The sequence below is a fragment of the Oryzias latipes genome, chromosome 11, assembly GCF_002234675.1.
Source record: "Oryzias latipes chromosome 11, ASM223467v1".
Taxonomy (NCBI): Eukaryota; Metazoa; Chordata; class Actinopteri; order Beloniformes; family Adrianichthyidae; genus Oryzias; species Oryzias latipes.
Window position 1 is genome coordinate 21,241,627 of NC_019869.2, and position 13,882 is coordinate 21,255,508.

At 41.6% G+C, this 13,882-nt stretch overlaps 1 protein-coding gene across 1 annotated transcript in view; it reads right to left on the bottom strand.

Annotated features, from left to right (window-relative positions):
- Window positions 1–10,644, bottom strand: part of LOC101170109 (neurexophilin-1) — a 45,510-nt gene extending 34,866 nt beyond the window's left edge. The window contains exon 1 of the mRNA XM_004074159.4: window positions 10,257–10,644. Within this exon, the coding sequence (XP_004074207.1) occupies window positions 10,257–10,304 (48 nt within the window). The 5' untranslated portion in view covers window positions 10,305–10,644. The remainder of the gene's footprint in view (window positions 1–10,256) is intronic.
- Between the last annotated feature and the right edge of the window lie 3,238 nt (window positions 10,645–13,882).

Consider the following 13,882-nt stretch of genomic DNA (forward strand, 5'->3'; position numbering starts at 1 on the left):
TCACAGGGCAGACACTCTAACCACAAGGCCACTGAGCTGACCTGATGTTAAATACACTCTGTAAATAGATCACACGTCTTCACAGACCAACTTTTGTCTAGACATAGTTGAACCTGTCAGCTGCTTCACCAAGAACAAACTATGGGTCACCAGCAAGGTTAAAGCAGTTCTTACCAAAAATGAAAAAGACCCTAAAAAAATTAAGATGCTGGAGAGGCAAAGAGGGGCCCTGGGGATCTTTGGACTTGTGTGAAGGAGGCCAAGGACAACAGGAAGGAGCTGGAGAAACAATTGGAGGCTAAAAGAATGTTGGAGGTTTGCAGGGGGGATGAAGAGCATCACTGAAGCTGCAGCTGAGAGGAGCTGAGAAAGCGAAGAAACATATTTTTCAGTCGATTGGACTTTTCTTCTGTCTGTGCCCCATATTTATGTATCAGCTTTTCTATCTACCCCCGCCCTTTCATCCGTCTCCAGAGCTGGCTGCTCCCCTGCAAAGCATCTTAAACTTAAGTCTGTACCTGACGGGGCTAGGAGGGGGGATGATACCAATGATCTGGAAAACCTTATGCATGATCCCAGTGTGAAGGAATGACTGCAGGCCTGTAACACTCAACTTCTATGGTATGAAAAAAAAAAAACGAATGGTTTTGCATATCTCAGCACCTAAATTGTGACAAGCAGTAAGCCCCCTCATCAGAAGAAGAACATGAGGGTTGAAGATGTTATTCTTTTCTCAGCACCAAGTCCTCACACACCCCAAAAAACGCCCAGATGGGCATAGAACATGCAAACTCCACACAAAAAGAACCCAGCTGGGATTTTAAGCAGGAGCTTCTTGCTCTGAAGTGTCAGTGCCAAAAACCACTGCATCATGCAGCCCAACTAAATCTAGAAGCACTAGAATTAGTAGTTAATCTTTTACCGTGAAAATTAAGGTTAAAAAAATTCTGTTCTGTTCATAATCATTTTAAACATAAAACTGAGAAAAAAAACCAAGATCATGTTCTAAAAAAAAATAGGTCAAAATTAGGTCGGCTAATGAAAGGGTAGAAAAGGAGGAATTAAGCAATATTTGACAAATACAAACAACTCAAATTGCAGTACATTCAAGAAATAACAATAAAAACACAACTAATGATACCTTCACACCAGACTCAGAATCGCACGTTCGAGCAACTACTTTCAATGAAAACTCGATGTAAACGTGTACATATGTGGGTTTTGGGCCCTTGCGTTCAAAACAGATTTTAGTTTGAGGCTCTAGATACAAAAATGCGCAGCAATTATGACGTCAACTTTGACCAATCAGGGGCTTGGTAGTGAAAAAAAGGACGTGCCAACCATTTAAAAATTGATCGCGGAGGAGCAAATAATAACTGCGGATGGAATTATATGACGCCAAATGATGTTGCACCAAGCCTCCTTCAACGGCTCCCCATATGCCTAGTGTGTTGGTAGCTTACACATGATCCATATGAAGCTGCAGAAGTGAACTCGCTGCACCCAAACCCACAAACTCAGATCCAACAGCACCAACTTTCAATTTCATGAACATCACAGAGACAGAGATATCAAAGAACATGAAGGACTGGGGCTCATCAGTCTCAGACCACATTAATCTGCCTTGCGCCACGGGAATGTGTGGCATGTTCAAGAGCACACTAAACAGGAATTCTTCAACGGGCTTTTAGCCCAGTGTGAGTGAAGCATCAGAGTGTGTTTGCAAACGCATTGAAATTCAAGAATTCAAAAGTGAAGATTCTACTTCTTAATGGACACCATTAACAACATATCATCCACGCTGTCAAAAGAAGTGGGGGGTTCAGATTCATGGTAAAGACATTAGAAAACTTGCTGAACAGCCTTCAGTTCATGATCTTAATGACCCTGATGTGCATGAGAAAAAATGCATTATGTTTCTGCTGTTTCAGAGAAGGGTGACAGTTCAATCACAGGAATAGATGGCAAAAGCTGTAATCAACCACATCTCTTAGGTGACTGCATGGCAGAGTCTTTGTCCACTGGTCATGCCCTTGAGGCAAAGACAGAAAGAAATCCCTACTACAACAACAGCAACATGTCCAGGTAAGGCTGACCTTCCTGCCTACAGAGGCTGCTGAGAGGCATCCCTTTAATTCTGGATAAAATGTAATCATACAGAAGAAAATGTTGCATTTCTATGGCAACTCTTAATAATAATAATAGATACTTTATTTATCCCACATAGGGGAAATTCTTCTTCACATTTTGACCCATCCCCTGGGGGGAGCAGTGAGCTGCAGGCTGGCAGTGCTTGGAGGGGTGACGGCTGCCTGGGGAGAGCAGGGATTGATCTGCCAGCCCTTTGGTTGTTGGACGACCTGCTCTACCACCTCATCTAAACCGCCGCCCTTAAAAAGCAACGAAAACCCTCTTGTTATCCAAAAGGCTTAGCAGAATGCTTAAGTTCCCCATTAAAAACATAAATGTATTTTTCGTTGAGACAAATAAGGTGTCATGTTTTTAATCAAATAATCCAGCAAGTAGGCCACAAATAGAGCAACATAACAGATCAAGAGAGTCTGTGATTTTCTGAGTGACAAACTGTTACCAGCATGCACAATGATATTATTACTGTTAGGGTGTAGCAGTGTGACACTCCAAATGTGCACATGTGTATGTTTGCAGGTTAACTTTATGACCAGTCTTAGTAAAATTTTAACAACGCTCCACTATGCATTAAAAACCCAATACAATGAAAATCGTGTTTTTGGTGTTTTTAACATGTTCTTATAGTATTTTCTAACGGTGGCAGATATATATAAGAATTTAAGATTAAAACTGCCTTTCTGCATGGGCTTGTGAAGGAGATAGTGTGAACAAAGGGGGGCCTGCTTCCGCACCAACAGTCCTGCTCACAACTCAGAGGCAGATTTCTAATGAACTCCTGCCGCTATGAATAATCTACGTCTTAGAGTACGACGCAGGTTTTTTGATTGTGTCTAAAATAATCACAACTTAAAGACCACTGGGAAAGTTTTAAAATAGATCAAAAGATGATCGGAGTGGGACTTTAAGGAATCTTCTTCTGAAAATCTGATGGAACCGCAGATGAAATCAAAACTGAAAATGTAAATCAAGCTAATAAAGAAGGTGTGCACAAAACTGAAGCTGCAGATGAAACTGGAGATTAAGATGTGGTTGCAAATGAAGCTACAGATGAAGTTGGATGTTGAAGCTGCAACTAAAACTAAAAATGAGATTATAGATGAATCTAAGAATGACTCTGGACAAAAAGTTTCAGATGAAAATGCAGTTAAAAGCACATATTCTAGATAAAGATGCAAATGGGATGCAGATGAAGCTCAAGATTAAAGTAAAGATAAAACCGTGTGGAGGGAACTATAGATGATCCTAAAGCTAAAACGATAAATGAACCTTTAGGCAAAAATAAAGAAATTTAGCAACAAAGATAAAGCTGTACCAAAAAAAGAGACTTGAACGACCTCGTAAACAATTGAATTGAAAAAAAAAAACAGCTAGACATAACTGCAGAAAACCTAAAACCAGAAGATAACCTGAACATAAAAACATGTCTTCATCTAAATAGTACAAACCAAGAAAACTAGAAAGCCACAAATCTGAGAGATAAAGACAATACTGCCGAGAAAAAAGTAGCAGCTTAGCCGTTCATTTCTGACTGAATGCAGGTAAAAGTCTGTTCTTAAATCAGCTCTCATGCTAAGGAAAAGACAAAGTTTTTGTAGGGTGCTTGGAAATAAAAGGGCAGGTACGGTGGCCCTGAAGTGCAACAAATCACTCAATGCTAGGGGTGTAGCGATAAATCAATTTAATCGATGAATCGATATCTATTCCTATGATCCAACCAGATCAATCTCTCTAAAGTAAGTTGTTAAATTAAGTGAATCAATATATACTATTATAAAATTATTTCAAAATGAAATATTATCTTGATTATCTTACAAGAAATACAAGGAATCTGGAAAACTTCCCCTGCACTGTTCAGTATTCATCTCCAAAGTCACAATGGTTGAATTTTTGGCTCAAAATGTTCAGAATCAATTTTAGGTCAATGGGATCATTAAAAATGAACCAATATCGACAATGAATCGGATCATCTAACAAGAAATTATGATATAAATCAAATGGTTGATAAAAGGAATCGTTACACCCATTCTCAAAAACATATTTGCAGATCATAAAGACAATTAAAAAAGCAAAGCATACAAAACAACAATTAAGCTTCTTTACTTGTTTTTCTTTTTTAATGTTTTTTATTCTTTAACGTTTTCTCTCGTTCCTTTAACTGAGCCTTATTCTGCTGAAGGTTGATTGACGGCTGTCAGCTTCACAGGAACTGATTTCTCTGCTGCAACTGAAACTATCCAAAGGCAAAAATATTAGAAAGATTAAATTGTAATTCAGAAAATCAATGCCAAGACTGCCGGGGTGTCATTTTTGTGGAGGATGGGCGGCTGATAGGCCTCCGTCTCTGTCAGGCATCGATCACAAACAGAGGTGTCTGCAGTTATGTGCGTCCACAGAGACATGAATTTTCTGTCATTAAGGTCGGCCTTAATAATCTGGTGCAACAGTGCCGCCCTGCGTTGCGCATCCCAAAAACAGATCTATAGTTCAGCCGCGGCTCAGCTCTGATCAATAACTGCGATTATTCCTCATTCATGGCTCAGACGAAGCGCAGACATGAGAAATGACTCCAACCATTTGCTCTGCTCTGATCTCCCAGCAACAAGCAGATCTTCATTATAATGATATTTTTCCTAATGTGGCATGTGTTCGACGCAAACCGAGAAATGATGACTTTCTTTGACACGTCAGTCACGTTTGACATTTTATATACTTTTCTGCAGCCCCAACTAAAAAAGACCACACACACACACATTTCCTCACACACTGAATACTTTTTTTCTTCATGAGACCTTTCAAAAAATGGAGAAAAAAATATTTTTGCCCTGGACAAATCGGCCGTCATCTTCCTGTTTCATCACTGAAGGCAGAAAATGGAGATTATTTAAAAATATTCTGTAACACCAGCAGACTTTTAACTTCAGAGTGAGTTCACTGTGACTGCCTTGCACATGTCTGATCTTCAACCTAAAGGAGCCGCACACTCATCCCGCTGGCCTCCATTTGACATGCCCGCATATAAGATGGCGTCCAGCTAAAAAACCTTCCTGTACATTTTTTTAACCCTTGTGCTATTCAATGGGGTCAAGATGACCATTGACGTGTTCTCCCTACAATGACAAAGGTGGATAAAGGTGGAAAGATTTCATGTAATCCATGGACACCAGTGAAGATCACAAATTATTGAAGAAAAAAGGTTCGGCGCACTGTCTAGTGGGTCTAGATGACCCAACTCCCAATGTTAAAGTGCCTAGGATAGCACAAGGGTTAAATTACTTCATGTCAAGAGAAATAGAATTATTTTTTTTCAACGAAAATGGGGGTTTTCCCTGTAAGCTAAAGCATATGGTTCTTCATTTGAGTTTCAGCTAACTCAGTTTAATGACAGAGTTCAAGCTACAAAGACACCGGGCATGTGACACACATTCAAGAACATTTTAGAAGCGGGTTCTTGAACGCACGTTTAGACCATGGTGTTCACACTGGACAAGCAGGGAGAAGCTTCATCTTGTTATTACTTTGCTATTGATTACTAGTGCGACATGGTGAAAATCTTGCTTCAGGCTTTTTCCTTCCGAACTCTATTCCGATAAATGGAAGACTTTGGTGTTATATAATTCTGGCCGGGCACGAACCCCAATTATTAAATTATCCTTTATGATCAATTTTTAAATGGTTGGCACGTCGGTGAATGACAGAGGATGTCATCTATACGTCACTACCATATCAGAGTCCCTGATTGGTTAGAGTTTAAACTGGTTTAACTCAAAACGCATTTAATGGACATTTTGTATGTAGAGCCCCAAAATGGTCTAACTTGTGTAGCTACACGTGAACTCGAGAGTGTGAACAGAAAAGCCTGAAACTTGTGTTTAGGCGAGTTTACATCGATTTTTCATTGAAAGCGTTTGCTCGAACACGCGTTGCTGTGTGTTAACATGTAGCTTCAGACTTAAACCAAAGACAAAATCATGACTGGACTTTCTCCAGCAAGACCAAAGTTTCTTCAGAAGTCCTTCAAACGGTAAAACACTATTGATTTGAAATGGTTTATTTCAAACAATCAAAGCAACAATAATGCACAAAACAATACAATCAGCAATTATACATTTGTGTGATGTATCAAACTAAGGATAATAAGCCGCCTGCTTAACTAAGGCCCTGCATCAATACGTAGACCATCCACCCCCCATCCTTGCCACCACACCATGTGCAACAGGCTAAAGACTTCAAAGAAACGCTGTAACATTCGTTACAGTTCTTTGCGTTTTCTTTATTGAATTTTTAAATCAGAATAGCACTATGGCTGAACTTTTGTGCAATGGTGGGAAAGCTTTGGAAGGCCCAACTTTTGAGGAAAAAAAAGAAAACACAAAAAAGTGCATTCAAGCAAAATCCCTTTCCCAGCTTATTGGAGCCACAGATGAAAATCTGCTGAAAAAGAAATGAATCCGCTGGAAAAAATATTTTTTAACACAAAGAAATGTCTGAAAAACACATTATCAGATTTAAAAAATCAGGTGAAATATTCCTGGGTAATTCTGAGGTCTGTGACTTATATCTGACTGTTAAAAGTTAAATGTTAACTGTTAAAGAGTTTATATATATATTTATATATATATACACTTTTTTTATGCCTTTGTCATTTTCTTTACATTTCTTTGCATTAATGACTGCTAGAATAATGATGTTCTGTCATAAATGGTACAGACATAAATAAACATGTAAAAAAAAGTTAATCATATGTTAGACATAAATATTTGTACTCTGATTATTTCCAAATCATTCACTATTCAAAATTCACAAATGCGTGATATTATAAAGTGATTCTCTTAGGTTTTACTTGATGTTCCTTCGCTCTAAAGCACAATGTGAATATTTTTTTAAATGTATATTTTTCTATCTATCTGAATTTCTATTGTATTGTTGTATTTCTCAGTTATATGAATCTAAACTGTTAATATTGGGTTTCAGATGGTGAAAATCTTGAAGCTGGTCTAAAGGAGGATAAACTGCTGTGAGCAGAACTGCTTTAAATTTCACACAGGCTCCATAATCTCATTAGAGGCTGAAATAAACACTTCAAAAGAGCCATCAGAGGATGCGAGCAAATTATCATCTGGATGCGTATAACTGCCAGTTAGGCTGGTTTAAATAATAATCTTCATTAAAGAGCAGATTAATATAAAACACAAGAGAGGAATAGATGAGGTTGAATGGTTTTGAATGGTTCTGCAAGCGAAAAAACTAGGGCTTTTTTCTTGCTCCCCCTCTCCTCACGCACAGCACACTCTGGCCAGTTTCACAGCGTAACTATCAAGGTGGGACACACACAGTAAAAGGATTGTCTGTGTGAAGTGAAGAGCAACACAAACCCACACACATCAAACCCAGGTGGAGTGCAGAGTCTGAGCTGCGTTTAACAATCAGCTGCTGCTCCGACCTCTGACCTTCCAACACGATTGAAAATCTGGAGCGGCAACAACGACGGCTGTGGTCATTAATCACCAACAACCCCGAGCACACACAAACCGTAGACCCACACATGTGCGCTCCACTCAGCTCTTTAACACTGGTCCAGTCAGAAACAGAAATGAACTTAAAGAGTCGTTTGCTCGCTCGGACGGCGCTTGGCTGTCGACTCACTGCCCCACACAAAACTTAGCGTGTGTGCACACCTGGAAGGGCCTGGCATTAGATCTGTTAACAAGGGGGGTCACAGTTTCTGCATGGGGAGTCACCTTGAAAACTGAACTGCAATCCTGAACCCTCAGCAGACACAGGATCTCAGGTCAGGGGTCAAAGGTCAGCTTGGATCACATTCAGGGGTTCAAACAGGATTTCAGGGAGAGTTTTTCCTTAATTTGAATAAAGAACTGAAACACTAAAAATTAACTTTCCTTTAATTACTGAACATTTTATTATTTTTGTTTATTTTGGACATTGGAGCAACATTTTTGCTTTTGTGGTTTAGTGATTTGTGCAATTTTTTAATTCCACATTTGAATCAAGCAGAACTCTTTTTAAACTTACTTATGTTTTAAGAAAATACAAACTATAAAAAGAAAATAAGAAATTAATTACTATTTTAAAATGTAGGAAAAAGAACAAAAAATAAAAAGTATGAACTGGCCTCAGGATATTTGTACTATAATTTCTTTACAAAATCATGCTGGGATGGGGGCAGAAATGAAGCTTTCGGCGCTTTGACAAGCAAACTACAGTAGCTCAGCAACGGCTGTTTGTTGCAAAGTCTCAAATTGGCTTTTAAACGGATGTGAACAAAGCATTATTGTTCATTTAAAATTCCATATTTTCTTAAAACGTTGAAAATAATTTATGTTCTTTTCTAATTTCAGTTACAAGCACTAAATATTTGACATCTGAATCTTTAGATTTCTTTACAAAAGCAGGAACGTAGGAAGCTGTGTGTTTTGGGGGGGTGCAAAGGTAACAAAGGTTTGGGGGGGGGGGGGTCTATCTGTGGGACTCTGGGACTCCTTTTCCCCCTCAAAGCTCTAGAAGGCCCAATTTTCTACGAAGACCTTTAACGGGACTGCGGAGATGATGTGAGGGGGATGGTGTGTATGTGTGTGTGTGTGTGTGTGCGGGGGGGGGGTGGTTAGAGGACCACCGGAAGGACCGAGCAGAATCCGCGCGCAACACCGCACACACAGCGAAGCGCGATCAGGACAAAATGCGCACGAAGGATGTTCAACTAAAATATAATTCAAAACACTTGGAAAGATGATTTCATCGGTTATGTTGTTGTTTCTTTTAATTTATAATTTAAATTCCTTTTCATTTTATTTTTATTATTTTTTTTAACAACCAAGGCATGTTCTTAAAGCGCCAACAAATTGTTTACACATATAGTTCATAATATTCCACATGAGAAAATATAATGTAGCCTACAATGATTTAAATAAAGAAACTATTGTACAATATTTTAAATAAAAAATGTTGTTTAAAACTGAACAATAATGCATGAAGATATTAAAAAGATGAAAAAGCTTCTTAGAGGAGCGCAGCTCAGCAGAAAGAAGCCAAGAAGGTCTGTCGCAGTTTTCTTCTTTTCCGGGCAGCTGGCCTTTAAAGGTTGATCTAGAAGTCGTTTTGTTGCTCATCCTAAATCTTCCACCGAGCACATACACACAGAAAAACTCAAATCAAGAAGGCCAACTATTCACGCGCGCAATAAACACTGAGTGTTGCGCGCGCTTTCCCTTTCCTCTAGCTCCAGATTCCAGCACAATTGACTGCAGAACCGATTTCTTTAAGCGCGTCTCTGTTGTCAGGTAAGGATGTGTGGTAGCAAATAAATTACCGAACTTGAAGTGTGGCTTTTATGAAGGAGATATATATATATATATATATATATATATATATATATATATATATATATATATAGCACAATCTTTAGCTCCGTCCTGTTGCTGTTGGACTCCAGATTGCTGGACAAAAAACTCTAAGTAATTTCAGCACCGTGGACAGCTCTGCTCCGGCAGCTGCGCCAATTTGGTCCAAACTTGCCAGATTCAAGGAGATAAATCCACTTTATATGAAATAAACGTGTTTTATCACGAGTGGAAGTGTTCAGGTCTCAATTAGAGATCCCAAAAATGAATTTCGTAAAGAAACATTTAACCTTCTCGTGTTTTTTTTCTTTACTATTATATTTATTTAAGAGGGAGGAAAAGTGAAATACTTTTTTCCCTTTCCAGCAAATATGAGTGTGTGTCCGTCCTGCTTACACCGAGAGCTGGCCTTGTGCGCGTGAGCACGTGCTCACAGTTAATGTCCTCCGTTCAAGTCTCTGTTCAGAGTTCAGCTGCAGGTTGGGTTGCTGGAGCGCCCCCTCACATCACATCGTCCGGGTCCGGTCAGGGCTTTTGGTCTATTATTAAATTGGTCTATTTTGCTCTATTTTATGGTGAGTGTTTTCCGCGTGTGACCCTTCGCGCAGGTAAACACCCCCCCCCCCCCCCCCCACACACACACACACACACACGCACACACACACACGCACACCCACACACAAATACACACACCCCGCGACTCCCCCGGTGCGCGTGGCTCTGAAGACTTAGAAAGTTGCGAGGACTCACCCGGCAGAGCACGGCCGTCAGCAAGACCACGGCGCACCAACGCGGCATCCTCCAGGAGCTCCAATGTCCACGCACGTGCCTTAGCCGTTGAGCGCGGCTCCGCGCGCATACATCCACCTGAGGTCCGCTCAGTGCCCGCACGCGCCCGCAGCCACACGCCCCATGAGCGCAGGGCAGGAAACGGAGAGCCGGGAGGCTGACGCTGGGTCGAGTGTAGTCAGAGGGGGGGCAAAGCGCAGCAGTTACATGAGAGTTAATCCAGGGGGGGCAACCGCAGGGTCATCTCTGGGAGCGCGCTGGTTGGCAGCTGCGCACGTGGCAATACGAGGATCCGATGTAAAGAAACGGCTGCGCTTCCTGCTTTTATAACAGGCGTCCACAACACCGCCCGAGAAGCTGTCCTTTGCGGGGGAGGGGCAATCGGCAGCAAAGGGGGAGGGGGGTCCTTTGGCACGGAGAATAAAACACGCAAACGCGAGCGGATGTGCGGGATATAAAGTTATTTCTCTTTGCTCTTCTTCTAAAGAGATTCTTTCGTGATGCTTCAAGGTTCGAGCTCATAAATCATATGTGTCAGTCATTGCCCCAATCCACCACCACTACCACACCACCCCCACGTTCTTTAAATAAAATCAATGGTATGAGTCTGGAAGGGTTCATGTTTATCATCCTCATCTCTGATCCTGGACTTCAAAAGCCAAATTTAGGGGTCCAGAACAGAACTGTTACAGATCAGGAGCTTCTCAGATAACCACCTGTTGCTAAACACCTGAAACTTATCAGGTTTGACATCCAAGTTCTGGTGTTTTGGAGGACACCAGCTGAACAATTCAGTTGACCTTCAAAACCAGGACAAATAGGAGCCAATTAAAACATCCATTCAGAGCCAAACCTCACAGTTGAAACTCAAAGCAGAAATACGCTCAAACTTGTGAGGTCTATGCTTGTATACCCTCATCTATGGTCATGCGCTTTGGGACATGATCATAAAACACTAAACTCTGAGTGCAATCGGCTGACGTGAGTTTCCTCGTTTTGGGTGGGTGAGTGTTCCTTTGGAGATGAGGCGAAGGGCTTGGTCAACCCAGAGGAGTGGATCTGATGCTCTTCCACATCAGCTCAGGGGGCTTTAGTACATTTTCTATGCATGCTGGACACCTCCCTGGGAGGGTAATCTGGGCCTGTCCCACTGGAGGAGGCCCCTGGATGGTTTATATCTTCCCACTGGTCTGAGAGCGCTAGATATTGGGAGGAAGGTCTGAACATCTCTGCTGACTGTCACCCTTGCAACCCAACTCCCGACAAGTCGGGGAAAAAATGGATGTTTGGATAAATGGATGGATGTGTGAGGTTAAGTTCTTTCTGGACCAGCAGAGCTGGACCTCCAGAGCTCTACTGAGAGCTCTGGAGAAGAGCGGCAGGTCTTCATCAGACTGAAGTGGGGTTTCTTAATGTGCAAATTGACAAAACTTGTTGTTAAGTCCAACAGCGTTCCAAAAAAAGAGCAGAAACCCACCTCTCACTTCTTACTCTGTCAACTGCCAGAAATGCATCCTGTCTGATATGGAAGTCTGCAAAGATTATGATTAATATCTAAACTTACCTGTGCACATTTCTGGCGTATTTTCTGTTTTGTTTTTTCTCTATAGACAGCCAAATATAGGAAAATTGTGTAGAGCTGCAGAGGTCCTGAAATCCCACACAAGTGCAAGTCCAGATGAAGTCTTTAGAAACACAATGTATGCTATTCAGGTTTTGATTAAGTTTTTAATATTTATGCACGGATTCAACTAAACGTTTTTAAATTATGAAAAACTTCTTGGTGTTCCTGAATGTTTTTGATCAACCAAAAGACGATGAGAAAAGCTCCAAAAAGAATAAAAGGAGTAGAGGGAAAACTGTATTTTAAGCCCTGCCCTAACAGATGCTGTAAAGAAGCACAATTCTTCCTGCTTCTCGGAAACACCTGCTTCCTTTTTCCGGACTGTCCTTCCCTGATAGAGTATAATCGGGGGGTCAAGTCTTTCATTTCCCACGTATCCTTGCTCATTCACGCCTGCAAGCAGAAATAACAGGGTGGCCTCCCCCTCAGAGGACTGCAAAGGAGCAGGAGATAAAGACGGGCGCAGGAAGAGGATGATTGCCCAGCTGAGTGACGCTCGCGTCACTAAGACGTGCCCTGGCTCGCCTCCATCTGCGATTGTGGAGGCAGATGTTGCTGCTGGCCCCCCCCTGGGTGCGGCGGCAAGCTGCCCACCAGCTGCCAGCTGAAGTGTGGCTGTGCATCCGGAGACAGGAATGGAAGTAGGAATGAGCTTGACCAGAAGGGCTGCTAGGCGACAAAAGGCCTGCTGATCTGGGTGCCAGTACTTTTCAAGCTGAGTGGGGGTGGGTGGCTTGAGGGATGGGGTGTGTGTGTGTGTGTGTGTGTGTGTGTGTGTGTGTGTGTGTGTGTGTGTGTGTGTGTGTGTGTGTGTGTGTGTGTGTGTGTGTGTGTGTGTGTGTGTGTGTGTGTGTGTGGAAGGGGGGTGATGGAGACAAATGGTTGCAGCTGCCTCACATCAAGTGCTTTCTTCCTGATGATCAGGAGCGGAGCCCTGGAATGGAGGCGGGGCCTTCCGGCCGGATCCTCCATCGTTTAGAGTCCAAAACTTTCGGCTACTGAACTTTCAGCTGATCTGATGGAGGTGGGCGGGGGGCAGCAAGAGTCTGGTGAGGAGAGGAAACAGGATGATGGATGACTGTCTCCCAAAAAAATGGAAAAGAAATTTAAGTTTAAGACTTTCCTGACAATCCGATGTATTATTGACAGTCGATCAGAGCAGCTCCTTAACCCTTGTGTTATCTTAGATGACCCCACCATTGCATTGACGTGTTATACTACCATGACAAAGGTGGATAAAGGTGGAAAGATTTCATGTAATCCATGGACACCAGTGAAGATCACAAATCATTCAAGAAAAAAGGTTCAGAGCACTGTCTAGTGGGTCTAGATGACCCAACTCCCAATGGTAAAGTGTCTTTGATAGCACAAGGATTACAATGCCTGGAAACTTCTGCAAACATTTACAGAATGACTAAACTTTTCTGTTTGACAGTATTTTTATTCATTTTTTTTGTGTTTATACTTCTCTAAAGTTTGTGACAGTCTGTTCACTTCAAATCCTCTTTTTCTCATTTTCAGTTCCTCGTCGGTTGTGCTCAAAGTGATAATACCTGTAAACGAAAATCCAGTAAGTATTTATAATCTATTTGTGAAATCATCTATAAATATAGATATTTTTATGGTTGTGGATTGTAAGAATCTGACGGTGCAGGAGCACCTCGTGGCCTCCAGGGGGAGTATGGACTGATCATCTGTGTCCAAAGATTTCTTTAAATCAGGATAAGAAAAGAATCTGCTAAAACAGGGCTGGTGGAGCTTCTGGAGAAACTGGGGTCACTCATGCTCCTCTGGGGGAGGTTTGGTGACTTTGAGCAAAGTCGCTCATCTGAAGTGGTTTTTATGACGTGGCTCTGGTGATTAGTTAGGCCTGCAGGATATCCTTTTTTCAGGCTTAATTGGACGGCCGAAGCGTGATTAGGTGAGGTCTGATTAAAGGAACGAACCTGAACACCCCCCACCC